The following is a 16,962-nucleotide window of genomic DNA, read 5'->3' as shown; positions in this document are numbered from 1 at the left end:
GAACTTTGTTTTTTATAAGCCCCTTTCTCGATCAGTCTCATGTTTCGATTTGTGTCGTAAATGTAAAGAGCCAAGTATTTTCCAAACTAAAACAAAGAGTGGAGAGCAGCATATGTTGAATTCAAGGAGTGCTTCAACGTGTGAAGCAGAGTCCCCATGTGTTTAAACTGAGATAAACTTTTGGTCAAAGAATGATTGGGCAGTGAGTCATCCGACATGCCATACAAAGCATCATGGCACCCACCTTTGCCACTAGATCTCCAAGAATGTTCGACTTTCTTTCCCACTTGGCTCTTTCCCACTTGGTTATTATATTTGTTATCTGTATATTCTGCGAACACGTAGAATTGTATATTGATCATTGACCACATAAATAACAACACTATCAGCCACACCACTAACAACCACAAATATGTATAACTAAGGATAAAGACCACATGCACCTCCTACTCCTAGTGAGTAAAAAATAACCACAAATTTTATCCCAACGTTTCGCTTGTGTTAAGTTGGTAAACGCAAGGTTATAAAAGGCGTCAGTTGGACGGCTAAGTATTAGGCGCTAGTCAAACGGCAAATATGATTGAATTCATACATTAGGTTACAAGGAGGTTGCTACTTCATAGTTTCACTTCTTGAATTGTTCTATCGGATTGGTCGTTCAAGATCCTTGGTCTCTACCCCCAACCTGATGAAAAGAAAAATATCACTTTTTATGAACTCGTTGAGAATTATTCTAATTTAGTTCATGCTCTATTAGAAGTAGAATTCGTTCCGATACGATCCTCACGAACAGAAAAATGTTGAAACCAGTTTGATAATGATCGAGTGACATTGCTTCTTCGGCCGAACAAAGGAATCCCCCATGAAATACTCCATTGCAGAAGTCCCTCTCAGTACCAATTTGCAACTCCTGCAAGCTCACTAACTTTTTTGAAACGTTTTTGAGTTACGAGCTTTTTTCCTCATTTTCGCACCTCTTTTTTCACCTTTTGTACTCTTTTTGTATTGCTTCAATGATATCGACACATTACATGTTCTTTAACAGCAGATAAATGTTGACAAACACCCTCTCTTTATGTTCTCCCGTTTAAGGGAAGAACTAACAAAATAGAACACAAGCACCTCCTGGTAAGTAAAATTAACCACAGATAATAATTACATTAATTACTAATTGAACAATATTCACACACAAAATTGTTTAAAAAAATTAATAAATTGCATTAGATGCACCTTCCCATTGATAAAAGAACACATTTGAGTGCATTAAATTATGTCAAAAGGGGTCTAAATTATGTTGCTGCTGCTTCACCGTCACACAACTCCAAAGAACTTGCAACTCGGGCAAGCTCACCCCCTGAGTTGAAACGTTTTCCGGTTAAGATTTTATCCTCATTTGATTGATTGCTGGAGGTTGGAGGCTCTGGTTAAACCATTTGCAGGAGTTCCTGGACAATTTCAGATATTCGAGGCCGGAATTCTGGCTCCCTCTGCAGAAAAGATTGGATATAAGGTTGACATTATCGCTTAACGAAACACCACGCAGTCCTTGAAAATATTCAACATTGAAGTGTTGCTTTATGGAAAACAATACGTTGCTTTCAATGTGAACTGGATACGAAACTCTTAACACACACAAAACTTCTGTTTCTACATTTCAGTGGTACGTTTTCTTAAGTTTTATATTCCTGAAGCATCATCTAGCAAGAACACAAAAAGTTAACGAAGAAAACTCACCTGTACGCAAGAGGAAATGATATCGGCAAAACGGGATAAAGACTTCATTGTATATGCTCCATTTAGAGAGGGATCAACCATCCTTGATAATGCATCAATGTCATGAAGCTTTGGAACTGCCCATCTAACCAAATATTGTTCCCCACGAGGCCGTGACCTAGAAATTTAATAACAAGAGGAGAAAAAATTGTGAATGATAGCTAAGTTCAGCTGTGGCAAACATGTTTAACAGCGAAAGATGCGAGAAACAAGCATATTAGTTCTTGATGTAATTGCCAACCTGTCATAGGCCTTCCTCCCTGTAAGGAGCTCTAACATTACAACCCCAAAGCTGTAGACATCACTTTGGTGAGTATAACTTCCTGAGTCAAATTCCGGGGCAGCAGAACCATACGCAGTGAGGAGGTGCCCGGACATCTGAGAGTCAATGAACACAAATCAGCAACAGATTAAGCCAACTCTATATACATCTTAAATTGAAGACTCTTATCTCCGACAGTGAGTTGGCTCCACCCAACAAGTCAGTTTATTACTTGCTAGTATAACTTCAAGGTTTCAAATCTAAAGGTTATGAGACTTACTGAGGGAGACAATATCAGAGGAGCTAAACCGCAGTCCGAGACATGTACTTCAAGCTCTTCATCAAGGAGAAGATTGGCAGACTTGAAATTATGGTGCACAACAGGTGGTTGACAGGCCTCATGCAAACACCTTTACAAAAAGTAAAAGAGAAGATTAATGACCTAGGTGGAAGGCCAGCTCTTTGCACAATTGCGCATGTCAAAAATAATAAGGAACAGAGGTTTTTGGTTTTGAGTCATTGATTTGCTTACTCGAGAGCTCTTGCAGCTCCAAGTGCAACGCGGATGCGCACACTCCATGTGAGCTTGTGATGAATTTCATCATCAGTATGCAGTGCATCATGGAGAGTCCCATTTGTACAATACTCATACACAAGTAGTCGTTGGCCATGCTCAGCAGAGTAACCCACTAGTTTCACAATATTAGCATGTTTTGCCTTAGAGATATTAGATACTAAATCAAGAAATTCCTCATCACTCAGCTGCGTACATGCTGTACTGTCCAGTTTCTTGACCGCCAAAATCTACAAAAGAATCCAAAAGTGGAAGATTGGATGCCAGGGCAGAGACATACGAAATGAGGAAGCCAAACAAAGCTAGCAAGAAACCATCATCATCACCGCAAACGCCAAAGAACAAACCAACGGTCGAATGTAAGGGAAAAACAAGCCAAACGGCCAGATGGTAGTCCCAGAAGATAAGTTAACGAATAATCAAAGGAATCATACCTTTTGGTCAGGAAGCGCAGCCCTATAAACACTGCCAAGCATGCCTGCTCCAATAAAATTTTCTTCAGAGAAGCTATTGGTATACTGCTGAAGTGATCCAACGGTAAACACTTGTACAGAGCTTAGGTCTGGAGACTTCAATGGATGCCTGCTTGTAGTTACTCTAGCAGGCCCAACTGAATTTGAGGTACCGTTGTTGGCAAGGAAAAATGGGGGAGGGGGTGGTCGGGGCAAAAATTCATCATCGTCTGTCATGTCAATTGAATGATCCTTCTTATACATCGAACTTTCTGCAAAACTTTTTGTCTCTGTCTTTGTTTCTTTTTGTGGCTTTGGAATTACAACCACTCTGTTGCTGTCCACTCCATAGTTATCCAGTGGTTTCATAACTGCCTCTTTTGGGACTGTAAAAGAAGTTAAATACATTACCTTTCTGTTAGAATGTAAAAAGGAACCTATGTTTTAGTAGAATTGATCGATTAAGTTACCTTTCTCCATTTGAACACCTTCCTGAAGTGGCGATTCACTGTATTTCTTATTCACTCTAGGGATCTTATATGTACTAATCCCATGCTTCTTTTCTTCCTTGCTCTGTCTCCTCCCTTTGAAACATCTCACTAGAAGGCAAAAAACTAGTACAATAACTACTAGAATCCCCCCAACAGCAATCCAAGTCACTGTCTTAGCGGTAAAAAAATTCCTAGTTCTTGCAGTACTTAGCATTGCTGGCGAAGAAGGTCCATTAGCCTGTTGCCAAGGATGTTCATAAGAAGTAGGTGCCCCGGCTACGAATGAAGGTGCTGGCGGTAGAGCTGATGGGATAATAGTAGTATTGAAAGGATTTCCATCTTTTCTGCACAGCAGATGTCACCATTAGTAAATGGAGAAAGAGATGTAAACTATACTGCATTCAGTAAATTTATGGGGGAATTTGCCATTGGAATGAAGAAAAAAGCAAACAACATGAACATTCAACACGAACACACTGAGACAGAAAGTGATGACAATATAATCATGCCAAAATATGACAGTAATACCATTTTACCATGATAAAATGAGTAATTTATTTAAGAGGCCAAAAGGACAGCCCGGATTTTTTAAATCATAACATTTACACTTTACAATGTAATTCAATGCATAAAATAGATGAACCTCACTAAAATAATCTCATAGGTTTGTTAACAATATATAATGACATAATCTCATAAAGAAATCTTAACCAGAAGAAACGAAGGAAGCATATTAGTGCAAGTTACAATTTTAGCACAATTCATGTTGCAAAAAGGTTTATGCCTTCCAATAAGTCCTGCATGAATATCCGTGCGAGTGTGTGTACCAGCAAAGTAGCAAGAAGAGAAGCATCCTCAGGTTTACCTGAAATTCGGAATGCCAAGCAACTTTGGAGGTATTGGCCCAGAGAATAAATTGTTTTCAATGTTCCTACATCAGAAAATAACAACAATTTTGAGTTGCTGAAGAGAGCTGCCAATTTGTGAGCTAAAACGGAATCCGCTTAAGCTAAGCATGCAAATAAAAATTAAAAAGCCACCAGTTGAAGTAATTTACGTCATGAGGTATTTAAGAACTTACAGATCCTGCAGGGGAAGATCTTGTAACACATCAAGGGTTCCAACCAGGCTGTTGTTCTGTAAGTGCCTGCATTCAAGAAATACTTACAGTTAGCAGAGATTATGCAAAGATAGTCAATAGATAACCAGAAATCTAAAAAGCTTAAGTTGTCGGACACCACTATCGAAAAAGCTTAAGTTGTCTTGAATGGACCAAAAATGTGTATCAATCAAGCACTACCATAACTCACAATGTGGAAAGAGATGACAAATTCATCAGTGAGGGGCACAGTTGACCACTTAAATTATTGCCAGACAGATCCCTGCACCATGATATATCGTTATAACTGAAACCAAGAATCATAAAACAAAGGAAAAGCTAATTGAATCAATGAAAAACTCGTACAATCTATTCAAAACGGTAAGCGGTTGAAAGGCATCTGGTATTTCTCCACTGAGATGGTTATTATCTAACGACCTGACAGGAACATAGAAATATAATCGTATCGCAATGAGAACAACACAACATACTAAAGAACAATACAACACCAAGAGAAGCAATATGGTTGAACGAATCGTACAATTCCAACAACTGAGCTGAAGATGACAAACTGCCCGGGATGCTTCCAATGAACTGATTATTGGATAGTGAACTAAAGCAGGGGAAGTAAAAGATAGAACTTTGGTAAGGAAACGTGCACAAAAGGATATATAAACAGCTAAACAATGGAAACAAAAACGAGTTGGGGTGCAGACATACACGTTCCTGACAGTCGGGGGAAAAGATTTTGGAATACTCCCTCCAATATGGTTACTGCCAAAATCTCTGGTCCATAAAATAGAACAAAGTTTCAAGAGATTACACAGAGATGTACATAAATTTAAACAAGCAAATGCAAGCAGCTAACGCCAGACAGTTCATCCACCCTTAGGTTGCTGAAAATTGAAAATGCGACTCACATTTCTATGATGGACCCGAAGAGTGCCAAGCTATCACCAAGCTGTCCTCCCAAGTTGGCTCCATTAAGCTTTCTGTTAATCCAAACAAATAGTTAAGGAAATATGGCTCATAAGATTAGTTTGCGGTATTTACGAAAGTGGGAAATCAACCTACAATGATGTTATGCTTGAGAAGACGCAGGCAACACCTTGCCAGTTATCCCCACACGGGTCTCCTCCAACAAGAAGCCACCCTGGAAGAGGCGGGCAGCCTAATGCTACAAATAAACTATTCATGGCGATAACTGAAACACAAAAACGCACAAAAAAATCATTCAGGGCATGAGGTTCGCAAAATCGATTAAAATTTTACGAGGAAAGTTCACAGTTTTTAAGGATGCGAATGTTGAGTTTTTGCAAGATACAATTTGCGTGCGCATTAAAGAAAATGTTATATTAAAATCCCAAGACTTGAAGAATTAGAAACACAGAAATAGCAAATTATGAGGAAAAAAGGGACTTGAAATTTGTTTACAGAATCTACTCCCAAGCACTTTGCTTTCAGTTGAGCTCAAGTTTTCCCAAGAAACAGAGGACTACTATCAAAGCATATTCACAAGCATTTTGCTTTCAGTTTACTTAGCTCAAACTCAAATCTTCCCGAGAAACAAACAGATGACTACCAAAGCATGTAAAATCAGCTCAGAAATTGAGAATCTCATACTTACCATCTTGTGGGTCAGTCAGTGCAACCGAAGCTGGCACAGTGAGAATCAGCATCAACCCAATCAACAACTGCATGCGGACCTCCCACCGCACACGAACCATGTTAGGCTGCTCCAAGAAAAACCCAACTTTTTAATCTTTTTATTTCCTTTATTTTCTCATGAAACAAACAGAAAACACCTTGAATACAAAAACCCAACTCATAAAAAAACATACAAATTTCAAAACCCAGCTAAAAAGTTCAAATGTTCAGAAACTCCATGGGCTGAAAAATTGAAGAACTGAACTGGGTTCAGTTCAAATGTAGCTAAAAACTGTACTGAGAAAATAAAAAACGAAGCTTTGATGGGGGTTTGAGAGAAAAAAAGAAAGTAGCAGGAGCAACTGAGGAAGAAGAATAAAGAACTTGTGCGCTGAAAAGTTCGCTCTGCCTTTTCGAGAAAAGCGATAAGGGAGGGAGTGCTCTGCATGCTTCACTTCACATTCATGTATCTTTTTGAAAGAGAGAGATGCGTTTCGAATTTTTAAAAAATTTAAAAACGAAATCGGACCGTTCCTTTTTGGTATTTTGGTATTTTTTGCTCAAAACTTGATCTCCAGTTAAATTTGTGCAAAATCAATGTCATTAACTTGTATCTTCGATTTTTTTACCGGAAATATTATTTTTCATTACCGTTAAGTGATGATGATTCTCACTACTATCACAATTACATGAGTTTAAATTTTAAGATCTACGCAGTAGATGGATACAAATTTTAAAATTTAAACACATTCAATAGTAATGGTAAACACTACCATCATTTGAAGGTAATGAGAAAAATGAATCATTTTCTATCATCTTACACAAGTTTGTAGGTTTATATTTTATAGAAACAAAGAAACTACAAAGGTAAATTGAGCCTAATTCTTTTTGAAAACCTAAATTTTGCCCTGATCAAGATATATTTATTTTTTATAGACTATGATGAACATAACAACCAAAATTACCGGATACAAGAAATACCAAGAATTAACGAGGTCTGACGATGTTTGAGAAATTTTACTAGTAAAAAGATATAATTCTAATTGTGAGTTTTGCCCCTCTAGCCTTTTTCGTAAACTCTAGTATTTAATCTCTCTCACTCTTGTCGACCTCCGTAATTTACAATCTCATACGATTTTTCGTGCCATTGAAAGTATATATATTTATATCGCATAAGACCTATTACATGTACGCTTTGGGTTGAATAAAGAAATAAGATAAGAAAGATGAAGGAAAAAAAACCGACATGCTTATCCTATTTAGATAGGGCTTTTGACAATATTTGGACCCTAGTAATTCCCAATTTTGACTAATAACTGTTATCTTTTCTTAAAAATAGATTAGTCAGTGGTTTCGCTATTACAATTTATCTTTTTAAAGATTGAAAATACTTATAAAAATATTTTAGCCTCCACTAGTCACTATAGTGTGTTTTACCATTATCAGGAATTGAACTTATGATGTGTCATGTGAAATACGGACCTAAAATTTGTTCTCAACCATTGAGTCAACCGATAATAGTTATTTAACTAGTAACTTCGTCTCAACAATTTTGGTAATAAAAACACAATCCTTTGTGTAGTGGTTAATTTCTAAAAAATATGAATATAATCAAGTACAAGTACAATATTTTCCTCACCAACATTTTTAGTTTATAATTTAAACACATTTGTAGTTGCAATACGAATTTTGGTAAACTTTGTCTCAACCATGCATAACTATGAATTTATGAATGTAATCTTAATCTGTGATGTTAACTTGGTGAGAGAACGTATTGTTTTATAATTGATTTGTTATAATATTGCACCAAATCTCAACCATTTGGATACACTCCATGCAAGGACTCATGTGATTCACGTCAACTTTCACATGAGATATCGATCACGACGGACGAGACCCGTAATTTCCTCTCTCTACACACCAATGCGTGATAAGTGCCATCATTAGTGATCAGACTTATTCTGAACACTTTGTTTTATTTCTTGTCAATGAAACTTGACAAGTGAGGACATGTGACTTGCTACTTATCAATGGATGATGGATGTTGTCCATGTGGATTGAGGTAATGTCTGGTTTTCATACTCTAAAGCCGACGAATCCAGCAATCGAACCTTTTTAAAAGAGAGAGAAATGAGGGCGTGATTTTGTGTACGAGATAGACTGGTGAGATGAAGTTCATGGGAGCCTTAAGTATTTAAATTGACTAATCTGAATTTCTAAGTCCGTTAGCTCCAGAGTGTGATTCAGAGATGATCTCATCCCAATAATATATGCCCAATTAATTCAAGGGCTTAAGAATGTGTTGAATGTGATATCAAACGAGGCAATTGCAATTGTTTCACCCTCTTATCCAATTCCTCGTGCATTGCTTTTGTATCTTGCTTTTATTCTTGATATATTAAATGTACAAAAAAAAAAAAATTAGAATTAGAATCAAAGAAGTAGACGCGCTGCTGGCATAACCAATGTTTGCTTAATGTAATTTTAAGAAAAAGAGACGTGTGGGCAGGGAAACTCCTTTATGCTTCTATATATTATTGACTAATGCTTTATCAAATTTCAATCCATGATTTAAGAAACAGCAGGCAACAATCAATCACTGTAATCTTTGAATAGTTGGTGCCTTTATCTAAATATAAAATAAATATGCATGGCACACTTCTTACTGTAACTTTGCAAACTTTGGTCCACATAATTAAGCTTCAAGATCACGCTTTGCACACAAATGAGCCAATCATTGAATTCTTCCACATCTTCAAATGTATCCATGCAAACATCTAATACCAATTGTAATTAGCTTGTATGGCACTCAATTAAGTAGCTAGCACTTTGATAAGTCAGATTTCTTTCCCTCAAGAGTTCAATTATTATCCTTGAGACGAGCAAATAAATAGACACTTACTTGTCTTGAAGCAACTTGTATTTTAGCTTATTGAAATATATAAACAAAAGCAAATGAGGATTTGTTGAGTTGGTAAGGATCGTTCTCTTTACTAGACCAATATTTACGTTTGAGTCCTGTTGCCGGAAATCCCTCTTAGCGGGACGATCTGTAAAAACCAAAAAATGAATTAAGACTCTCTCTAGAAGTTTTTTAAAATGCTTGTAGGGTGCCTTGGCCCTGGGATTGGGTAGCTTTCTCTCCCCCTAAACTTTTTCAACAAGAAAAGAAAAGAGATAGACAAACAAAGACTGGGTTGTAAGTCTTAACCTAGAGCATTGTTTTATTATATTTTATATTTCTTTAAAGAAGGTTCACACAAAAGATTGAAGGCTAACAATACAAGAAAAAATACGATATGGTAGCTAACAAGACAAACTTAGGGCTCTTTAAGATTATTTAAGATTGTTTATAGGCAGGCTAAAATCACTTCCAAAATTTAGAACACCCCTCTTTTCTCTCTCCAAGCCACCCACCCCCCTTTTCTCTCTCCAAGCCACCCACCCGGGAGAGAGAAATGGATGCCCCGGACCACGGTTAGGACAAGAGAAAGATAATATGGACATTTTATATGCACGTGTGACTACACAATCACGTGATTCGACAAATGAACTCTAAAATTTATCCTAAACAACCTTTAAATAATGAAACCACGGTAGCTAGGGACTGAAGAAAAGGCGATATTGGGGCCTTGTTTATGTTTGTGTATGGTTGCATAACTACGTGATTCGGCTGACAAACCCTAAAATTTGCCCTGATTAAACAAACCCTAAAATTGTAAAACTCATTAATCATTCCGACTAGATGTGGGTTGGTGATGTTCTTCACTAGTTCTTGTTGATCCAAACTCCCTAGGCCGAACCAGCCCAATGTTATCACCCCAACAGTTGATTACTATTTGCCCTGACAAGCCCAAACAAAAAAGCTTGCAAAGGGTTGCAGCACATATTGCTCTCTCTCACTCGAAATATTTCCTTCGCATGCATGGCAAAATAAGCCAGAAACCAATAAACAAAAACACAAATTTTTTGCACATAATTTTGGAAGTTTTAACTAAACACTCTTGGCAGTGTTCATTTTTAACAAAAAAAAAAAATTACTCTAAAAAGTCACTCCCGATACTATTTACTTACAATATTTTTTTGTCATTTTGATTAAAATTTAAAGTTTTCAAATTTTTTTCATTAATTTTCGTTATAATTTTTGCCAATATATAATGTGCAATTGTTTTGTTTGGGTGTGGGAGGGACCATGTTTTTTCTGGTACGCATGCAAGCTGCAACTTCTGGTTCCGTGTTTAGGGTTTAGGTCTTCATTATTTCTGCAGGCAGGTGAATTGTTGATCGACATGAAGCCACGTTTCCTCAGAATCCTTTGCTTCTTCTTTTATCACACGTTTCTGTCTGTGACTTCCGTCTGTCAATCCATTTGTTACAGTTTTGTTTTTTTTACTTTTTAATACGCCAAATTTTTATCCATCCCCACTGTTTACTGCAGATCTCACATAACTCTTTTGCCAAATGGTAGAGAGGACGAGATCAGATCTTTCTATTCTCTCTTTCATGTCTTCCTCCAGAGCTTAATCTCACTGGTCATGGCAATCACAGTGCCCATATATTACTATGTCACATGTCATCTGGTTTATGAGTCATCATGCATTCCATGTTGTCATCTTGATTACGTTGATAGCATTAACAACGAATAAAATTTGTGAATTTATACTTGCGTTTCATTTTTACCGTTTTATTCATTCCCGATATCTTAATCATTGATATAGCAAAAAGATTATACGAAGTGTAAGTGAGCGTACATCCCTCATCAAATAACTAAAAGCATTGCTCAGTATAGTTAAAGCAATCTCAAATTTTCCTTCTTATTGCTAATTTGTTTTCCGTGAAACATTAACCATATGAACACGATGTCTACGTGCTGAGTTCAACAACCCACAAACAGTTAAAAAACTATCTCAATAATAATTAATCCAAGAAATCTCGTGGCAGAAGGCCTTAACTATATAACCTGACTAATTGCCGGTTTAAAGAGCAAGAATATATAAGTTCAGAGACCACTTAAAGCATTGTATAATAAACATGGCAATGATGTATTAATGTGGACCATGAACTATATACACGTTAATCCTTCTACACTTCTGTCTCATGATCTCTGTGGGTCCTAATTGAATCTTCAAAGCCGTATAATCATTTACAACTGCGCCTACCCATTACCCACCACCTTTGATAACCCGGAAAATTTTTGATGTGTCCAAAATACAAAACGATACGTCATGTGTTATTACAAAAGTTGAGGAAAGTCGGAAATTTTTCAATGTGTCTAAAATACAAGACGGTATATCATAAGCTATTATAAAAGTAGAGAAAAGTTTCTTTTCTAATTATCAATCTAATTATATAATGATATATAACGTCTATGTATGTTTTCAGCACTGAAAAATCTTTAAAACTATAATTGCATGTGGCAGTCTGTCTGGCCAATGGATCTACAGTCCCATACTGATTGGACGTTACACATTTGTCGTTCTTTTCACATTCACATGCACTGGACGCTTGTGAATTTACATATAACAACAATTTTCATGACAGCAATCATAACATGCGGCGCCAGCATCCCTACTTAAAAACACTTTCCATATTAAAATGATTACGTTAAGAACTTGCCTACACTTGGACATTGATTTTTTTTTTTGTTTATTATTCTTGGTCAATGAAGCATTTAGTTGTTAAATCATATGACTAGGATTCAATTCAATAGCTACGATCTAGGGCCAAAAATCTCATCGTACTAAGCAAGCAACTAACGCGATACACGTGAAAATCTTATATCTCATGATGTAATTTATTCATATTTTATTAATATATTTTATTTTTTATTGATAACATATTATTTGATGTGCAAATTTGATTTAAAAATTTAATCTTCCTAACATTACTCTCGTGATAATATCATCTTCATTGTTGTTAAGAGCTTATAAGAATGACTTATGATTCTTATAAGGATTGTGCTATCGGGAATTGGATTCCATCTGGATTCTCTTTGTAAGGATATTTATTCAAAATTAAACACATAAAGTACCAAATGTTTTCTGGTTGTACGATGAACGAATAAAATTTGAGGATCCTTAGGATCCTGACAAAGAGAGTTCGGCAATGATCCTCATCAGTGCTTTCGGCACATTTCTTATTCATTTATATCATTCTATTATTTTTCAATTCATTTAATTTGACAATCATATATTAAAAGAAATATAAAAAATGAATTAAAAAGTATGTATATGGCACTACCATTATTATAAAAGCTAAATTTCTATCAAAATCACGAGTACCATATTAAATTATAACAGTATTAAAAAAAATGAATTAGACTAAAAAACCTCAGGGATCACAAGATATATATATAATTTTTTTTTTGGGTCAAAAAAATATTTTTTTATTCACAAGTGCAGACTGCAGAGCACAGCAGTGGTAGTACTACGCTGGATTTTGAGAGATTTTTCTGTTTGATGGTGACACGGAATGGTAAATTATGTGTCATTATATAAATAGTAGAGTATATGTGTTAAAAAGTTAATAACTTAAAAAATAAAATTTCTCACCACTTACATAAAAAATCACATAATATATCATTTGTGTTTCTATCATAACTAAAAATTTCTTCTAGATTTCCTTTCTGTCCACTTGTTTTCTTTTGCCATGTAAAATTTCTTCTTTTTTTTTTGACAGTTTTGTCCTCCTCTCCTCATCTGTGTCTACTGCTGTTTCAATTTTACAGAAACAGGGAGAGAAAGACCCTACAAAAATGTCCTGCATTGCATAATAAATACATTTCTTTGACCCTCCAAAGTTCCCATCCTTCCAGTATTTTCCTCAACAAACCCCCCCGGCCTTGAGCTCTCTTTACTCTCTCTCTCTCTCTCTCTCTCTCTCTCTCTACCCCCTCTTTCTGTCTCTCCTGCTTTGTATAGCTACCAAACTAAGACCTCCACCCACCATTGTTGCATGCCATGTGACCGCAAATTCCAGCAACAGAAACCCCACAATGCCTTCTCCAATTTAGCATCTGATTGCAATCTCGATTGAAAGTTTGTATTTTTTTAAATGGGTTGCTGTTTGAGTACCACAGACGCCGGAAAGTCCTCCGCTTTCGGTCCTCAGAAGCACCGCCATTCGTTGGCGGGAACTGAAGAGTCAAGATCTGACGCAGCCCGGGAGAGCAGAGCGCCGCCGCCAATAGACGAAGAGACAGTGAAAGAAGTGCTTTCGGAGACACCGAAACCCAAACATCCACAGCAGTCTTCGCCGCCGCCGCTATTCAAACACGAGCCAGTACAAGATCGAGATCAAGGAAAAAAAGCAGCTTCCGAGGAAGAAGAGTTACCAGTTTTCGTTTCTTTGAAAACTAAAATCGACCCGGAAAAGATTGAGCAGAAAGTACCCATTTGCAACAACAATGACGGCGGCGGAGAGGCCTCGGAGTTGTCGGAGATTTGCAGCCTGAGCGAGAGCATGTCGGGCACCACCGTCACCAGAGACGACGACGAAGAGGTTCATCAGAGGTTCGTCAACAGGTCGCCGGTGAAATTTGGACAAAACCGGGACTCTTCAATGGGTCAAAGGAGAGACCAGGTCGTGGGTAAGTCTCCGTCTCGGATAACCGCATCCTCTCCTGGTCGGAGATATGGGCCAAATGGGGCTGGTTCAGTGAGGTTGGTTCAGAGCAGAGAACCAAGCCCGAGTAAGCAGCCAATGTCCAGGCGTGGGTCGAGACCCGAGTCAAACCGTCGCGAACCAGGTGAGAGTTCGGGTCGTAGGTCAAGGTCACCGGCCACGAGGGTTACAGATGGCGGTGGGGTTAATAGAGCCAATGTGGGTCGGAGCCCCTCCGCCAGGAAATCCGGAAAGTATCCTGGTCGAACCACAATTGGCCCAATTGAGAGCTCGAGTTCTTGTCCGATCCGGAGAGTGGCTGAGGAGCCCATCAACGAGGGTAACTGGCCCGCAAATGAGTCCCTCGACAACCCACTTGTTTCCTTGGAGTGCTTTATTTTCCTATGAAGTGCTACAAATGAAGCGTTACGATATTTCAAGTCAATTACAAAGACGGAACCTACAATAGCTGCATTGATGTTGTCAAGTTAGAAAATAAATATTTTTCGGATCTCTTCTACCAAATCCACCGTGCATCCCATCAATCAATCTAAACTTTTGAAATTTGATTTAGCAATTAAAGTTATTATAATTTTTAAAGGGTTTTTTGTTTTTAATTGTTGAATCAAATGTTAAGAGTCCGGATTTATTATAATTTTTAAAGGAATTTCTCATTTTTAGTTATTGAATCAAATTTTAAGAGTTCAGATTGATTGACGAGATAGATTTGATGATTCATTTCCGTCAAGTTACTCACCTAGATATGGACCTCCATCTCCTATTTTGGTTTAGAACATAGAAGCTAGAACCCCTAGTGTACTTTTCTACTTTCATGGATCTTCAGTATATGTAAATACTTGCAATGTTTAAGGGTAATATGGGAATTGGACGGTACGATTTTGCTGAACTGCAACAAAGGAAGTTCCTGGCTGAGGAGGGCAAATGGAGATTTGATTACCTAACAGACGGTGTCACAGATTTGTATGGATACTTGGACGCGTAATCAATGGCTATTTTTAGGGTTTCAGCTGCTACATCTGCATATGGTCAGTCCATTATATTTTTCCTTGTACTAGTTTATGTAAAGTCTCAATTCTGCACCAATAATTCAATACGTATGGTCCTTGGGACTATTGATTGATTTCTTGCACCAACAATACTGCCAATTTTCTACTACTCACCTTCAGAAGTAAGATTTTCTTCGCTCTAAATTCTTATATTTTTGTCTTTATTCTTATTTCAATAGTTACTAGTATATGATAACATATTATGTGTGTGTGAACGACCATCTATCTCCTCCTACGTCTTATTTAAGTACAACCGTTTCAGTTTATTCAAACTATCCAAAAAACATCATGATTTCATTTATATGTATGAAAAAATGATGGTGAAATAATTTTTCTTAATAATAAATGCATATTTTTTATCTTATGTAAATATTTCAATATAAAAATATTATTTTACCCTTTTTATGTAAATATTGTGTATAAAAAATGAGGGTAAAATAAAAAAAAAAAGGAAAAAAGTTTAAAACATACAAAATTACTATTTTACCCTCATCATGTTAACATTATGTATTCCAAAGTGAGGGTAAAATTAGAAGAAAATGAGATAAAAAGTTGACAAGTCATATTCTTTTAATAGAATAAATAATTATATCACGTCAATATTTTATGTTATAAAAAGAACGTGTGTGAGGAGCGGAGAAAAAGTGAGGAGATTTGAAAAAAACAGAGAATCCTACTTCCTCTTGAATCACAAATCGTTTTATTTGAAGTTAATAATATAATGTATAATGTCACCTGAAAAGGTTAAACGAACAGTTCGTATGTGTACAAAAAAGTACTTGGCTCTGTGTCTAGTGAGTATGCTTGCAAACAATCAAATTTTGTATGCTTGCAAAAACTTATTTCTTCACAATTTTAAAAAGAAAAGTACTTAGATCCCTTAGACGTTCGAAGTTATTCTTATTTTTATTTTATTTTTATAACAAATCACTAGTTTATACATGTGTATGAACTCTTCTTTTTATTATTTTAACGAGTTACTTTTGTATATGTGTCAGATTGTAACTTTTAATAAGTAGAAACAACTTATTCCATTTAAAAAACTAAACAACATAATATTTAAATGAGCTAATCTCGAATATGAGTCAAACTTTTATTTTCAAGTTAAAATAATGGTAAAAAACATGTGAAAATTAATTGGCAACATAAAAAATGACGAACCTCTCTTAAAAGTGTTATCAAGTTTGAGAAATTTGTAGTATATTTGAAACATAACCCGGTATATCAAGTACTATAATACAAGTGGTTGAATTTTTTTCTTAAAGTATCTAACCAATTATATTATAACAATTATATTATGACACTTAATGTATGAGATCGTGTTTTCGGCACATTGAAAAATTTCTCGTCAGATTGCAGTGCAATTGTGTTAGAGTTTTAGAATAATGAAAATAAATGGTCAATTAGAGAATGTGGTTTCAATAATTTAAAGGAGCCTTGTAATTTGTGGTTTCCTTGCTACTTGACCTTGTTAGGCTTGTTTGTACACAACCAACCAGACAGAGCATGAAAATTTGCATCTCATTCTCATTCTTTGGCCACTTCTTTTGGGGACACCAAACCTAGTAATTAATTAAAACAATAATTTGCAGCTTATCATCATTCACAACTTTCAAAATTGTCATTTGGTCTTTCATTTTATATTTTTTGAACAAAGTTTGGCTGCTTAAAAACAAGCAGGAGCTCCTGCTCTCACGCAATAACAATTCGACAAATGTCTAAGTTATTAGTTCAAGTTTTAATTTTTCATTTTTTTAACACTTATCAAGTTGTTATTGGGTACGAAAAGAAATTCCTGCTTGTTTTTAAGCAGCCAAGCCTTTTTTTTTTTTTTTTTTTTTTTTTTTTTTCCAATAGCGAGAAATGCATTGTGTTTGATTTGCAGTACCCGTAACAGTTCTTAAATTATAAAATGAAAAATATTTTAGAGGATTGATTAGAAGTGAGCAATTTGGAAATTGGAACTTACTTGGACTATATGTGGGAAGGAAAACT

At 36.1% G+C, this 16,962-nt stretch overlaps 2 protein-coding genes across 2 annotated transcripts; one reads left to right on the top strand and one right to left on the bottom strand.

Moving 5' to 3' along the window:
- Positions 1-1,133: 1,133 nt before the first annotated feature.
- On the bottom strand, positions 1,134-6,762 carry LOC103434735 (protein STRUBBELIG-RECEPTOR FAMILY 3). The gene is made up of 17 exons (XM_029103215.2): positions 6,493-6,762; positions 6,279-6,384; positions 5,726-5,855; positions 5,572-5,643; positions 5,372-5,437; positions 5,193-5,264; positions 5,018-5,089; positions 4,863-4,934; positions 4,634-4,699; positions 4,418-4,483; positions 3,532-3,896; positions 3,044-3,447; positions 2,568-2,839; positions 2,316-2,445; positions 2,015-2,151; positions 1,735-1,891; positions 1,134-1,487 (listed from the first exon to the last, which is right to left on the bottom strand). The coding sequence occupies exons 2-17, from the start codon at positions 6,376-6,378 to the stop codon at positions 1,425-1,427; spliced, it is 2,244 nt and encodes a 747-aa protein (XP_028959048.1). The 5' UTR covers positions 6,379-6,384; positions 6,493-6,762; the 3' UTR covers positions 1,134-1,424.
- A 6,307-nt stretch (positions 6,763-13,069) lies between these two features.
- Positions 13,070-15,041, top strand: LOC103434736 (uncharacterized). The gene has a single exon (XM_008373091.4). The coding sequence runs from the start codon at positions 13,352-13,354 to the stop codon at positions 14,306-14,308; it is 957 nt and encodes a 318-aa protein (XP_008371313.2). The 5' UTR covers positions 13,070-13,351; the 3' UTR covers positions 14,309-15,041.
- The last annotated feature ends 1,921 nt before the right edge of the window (positions 15,042-16,962 follow it).

Source organism: Malus domestica, chromosome 05 (assembly GCF_042453785.1).
Source record: "Malus domestica chromosome 05, GDT2T_hap1".
Classification (NCBI taxonomy): Eukaryota; Viridiplantae; Streptophyta; class Magnoliopsida; order Rosales; family Rosaceae; genus Malus; species Malus domestica.
This window is presented reverse-complemented; position numbering and strand designations above follow the sequence as displayed.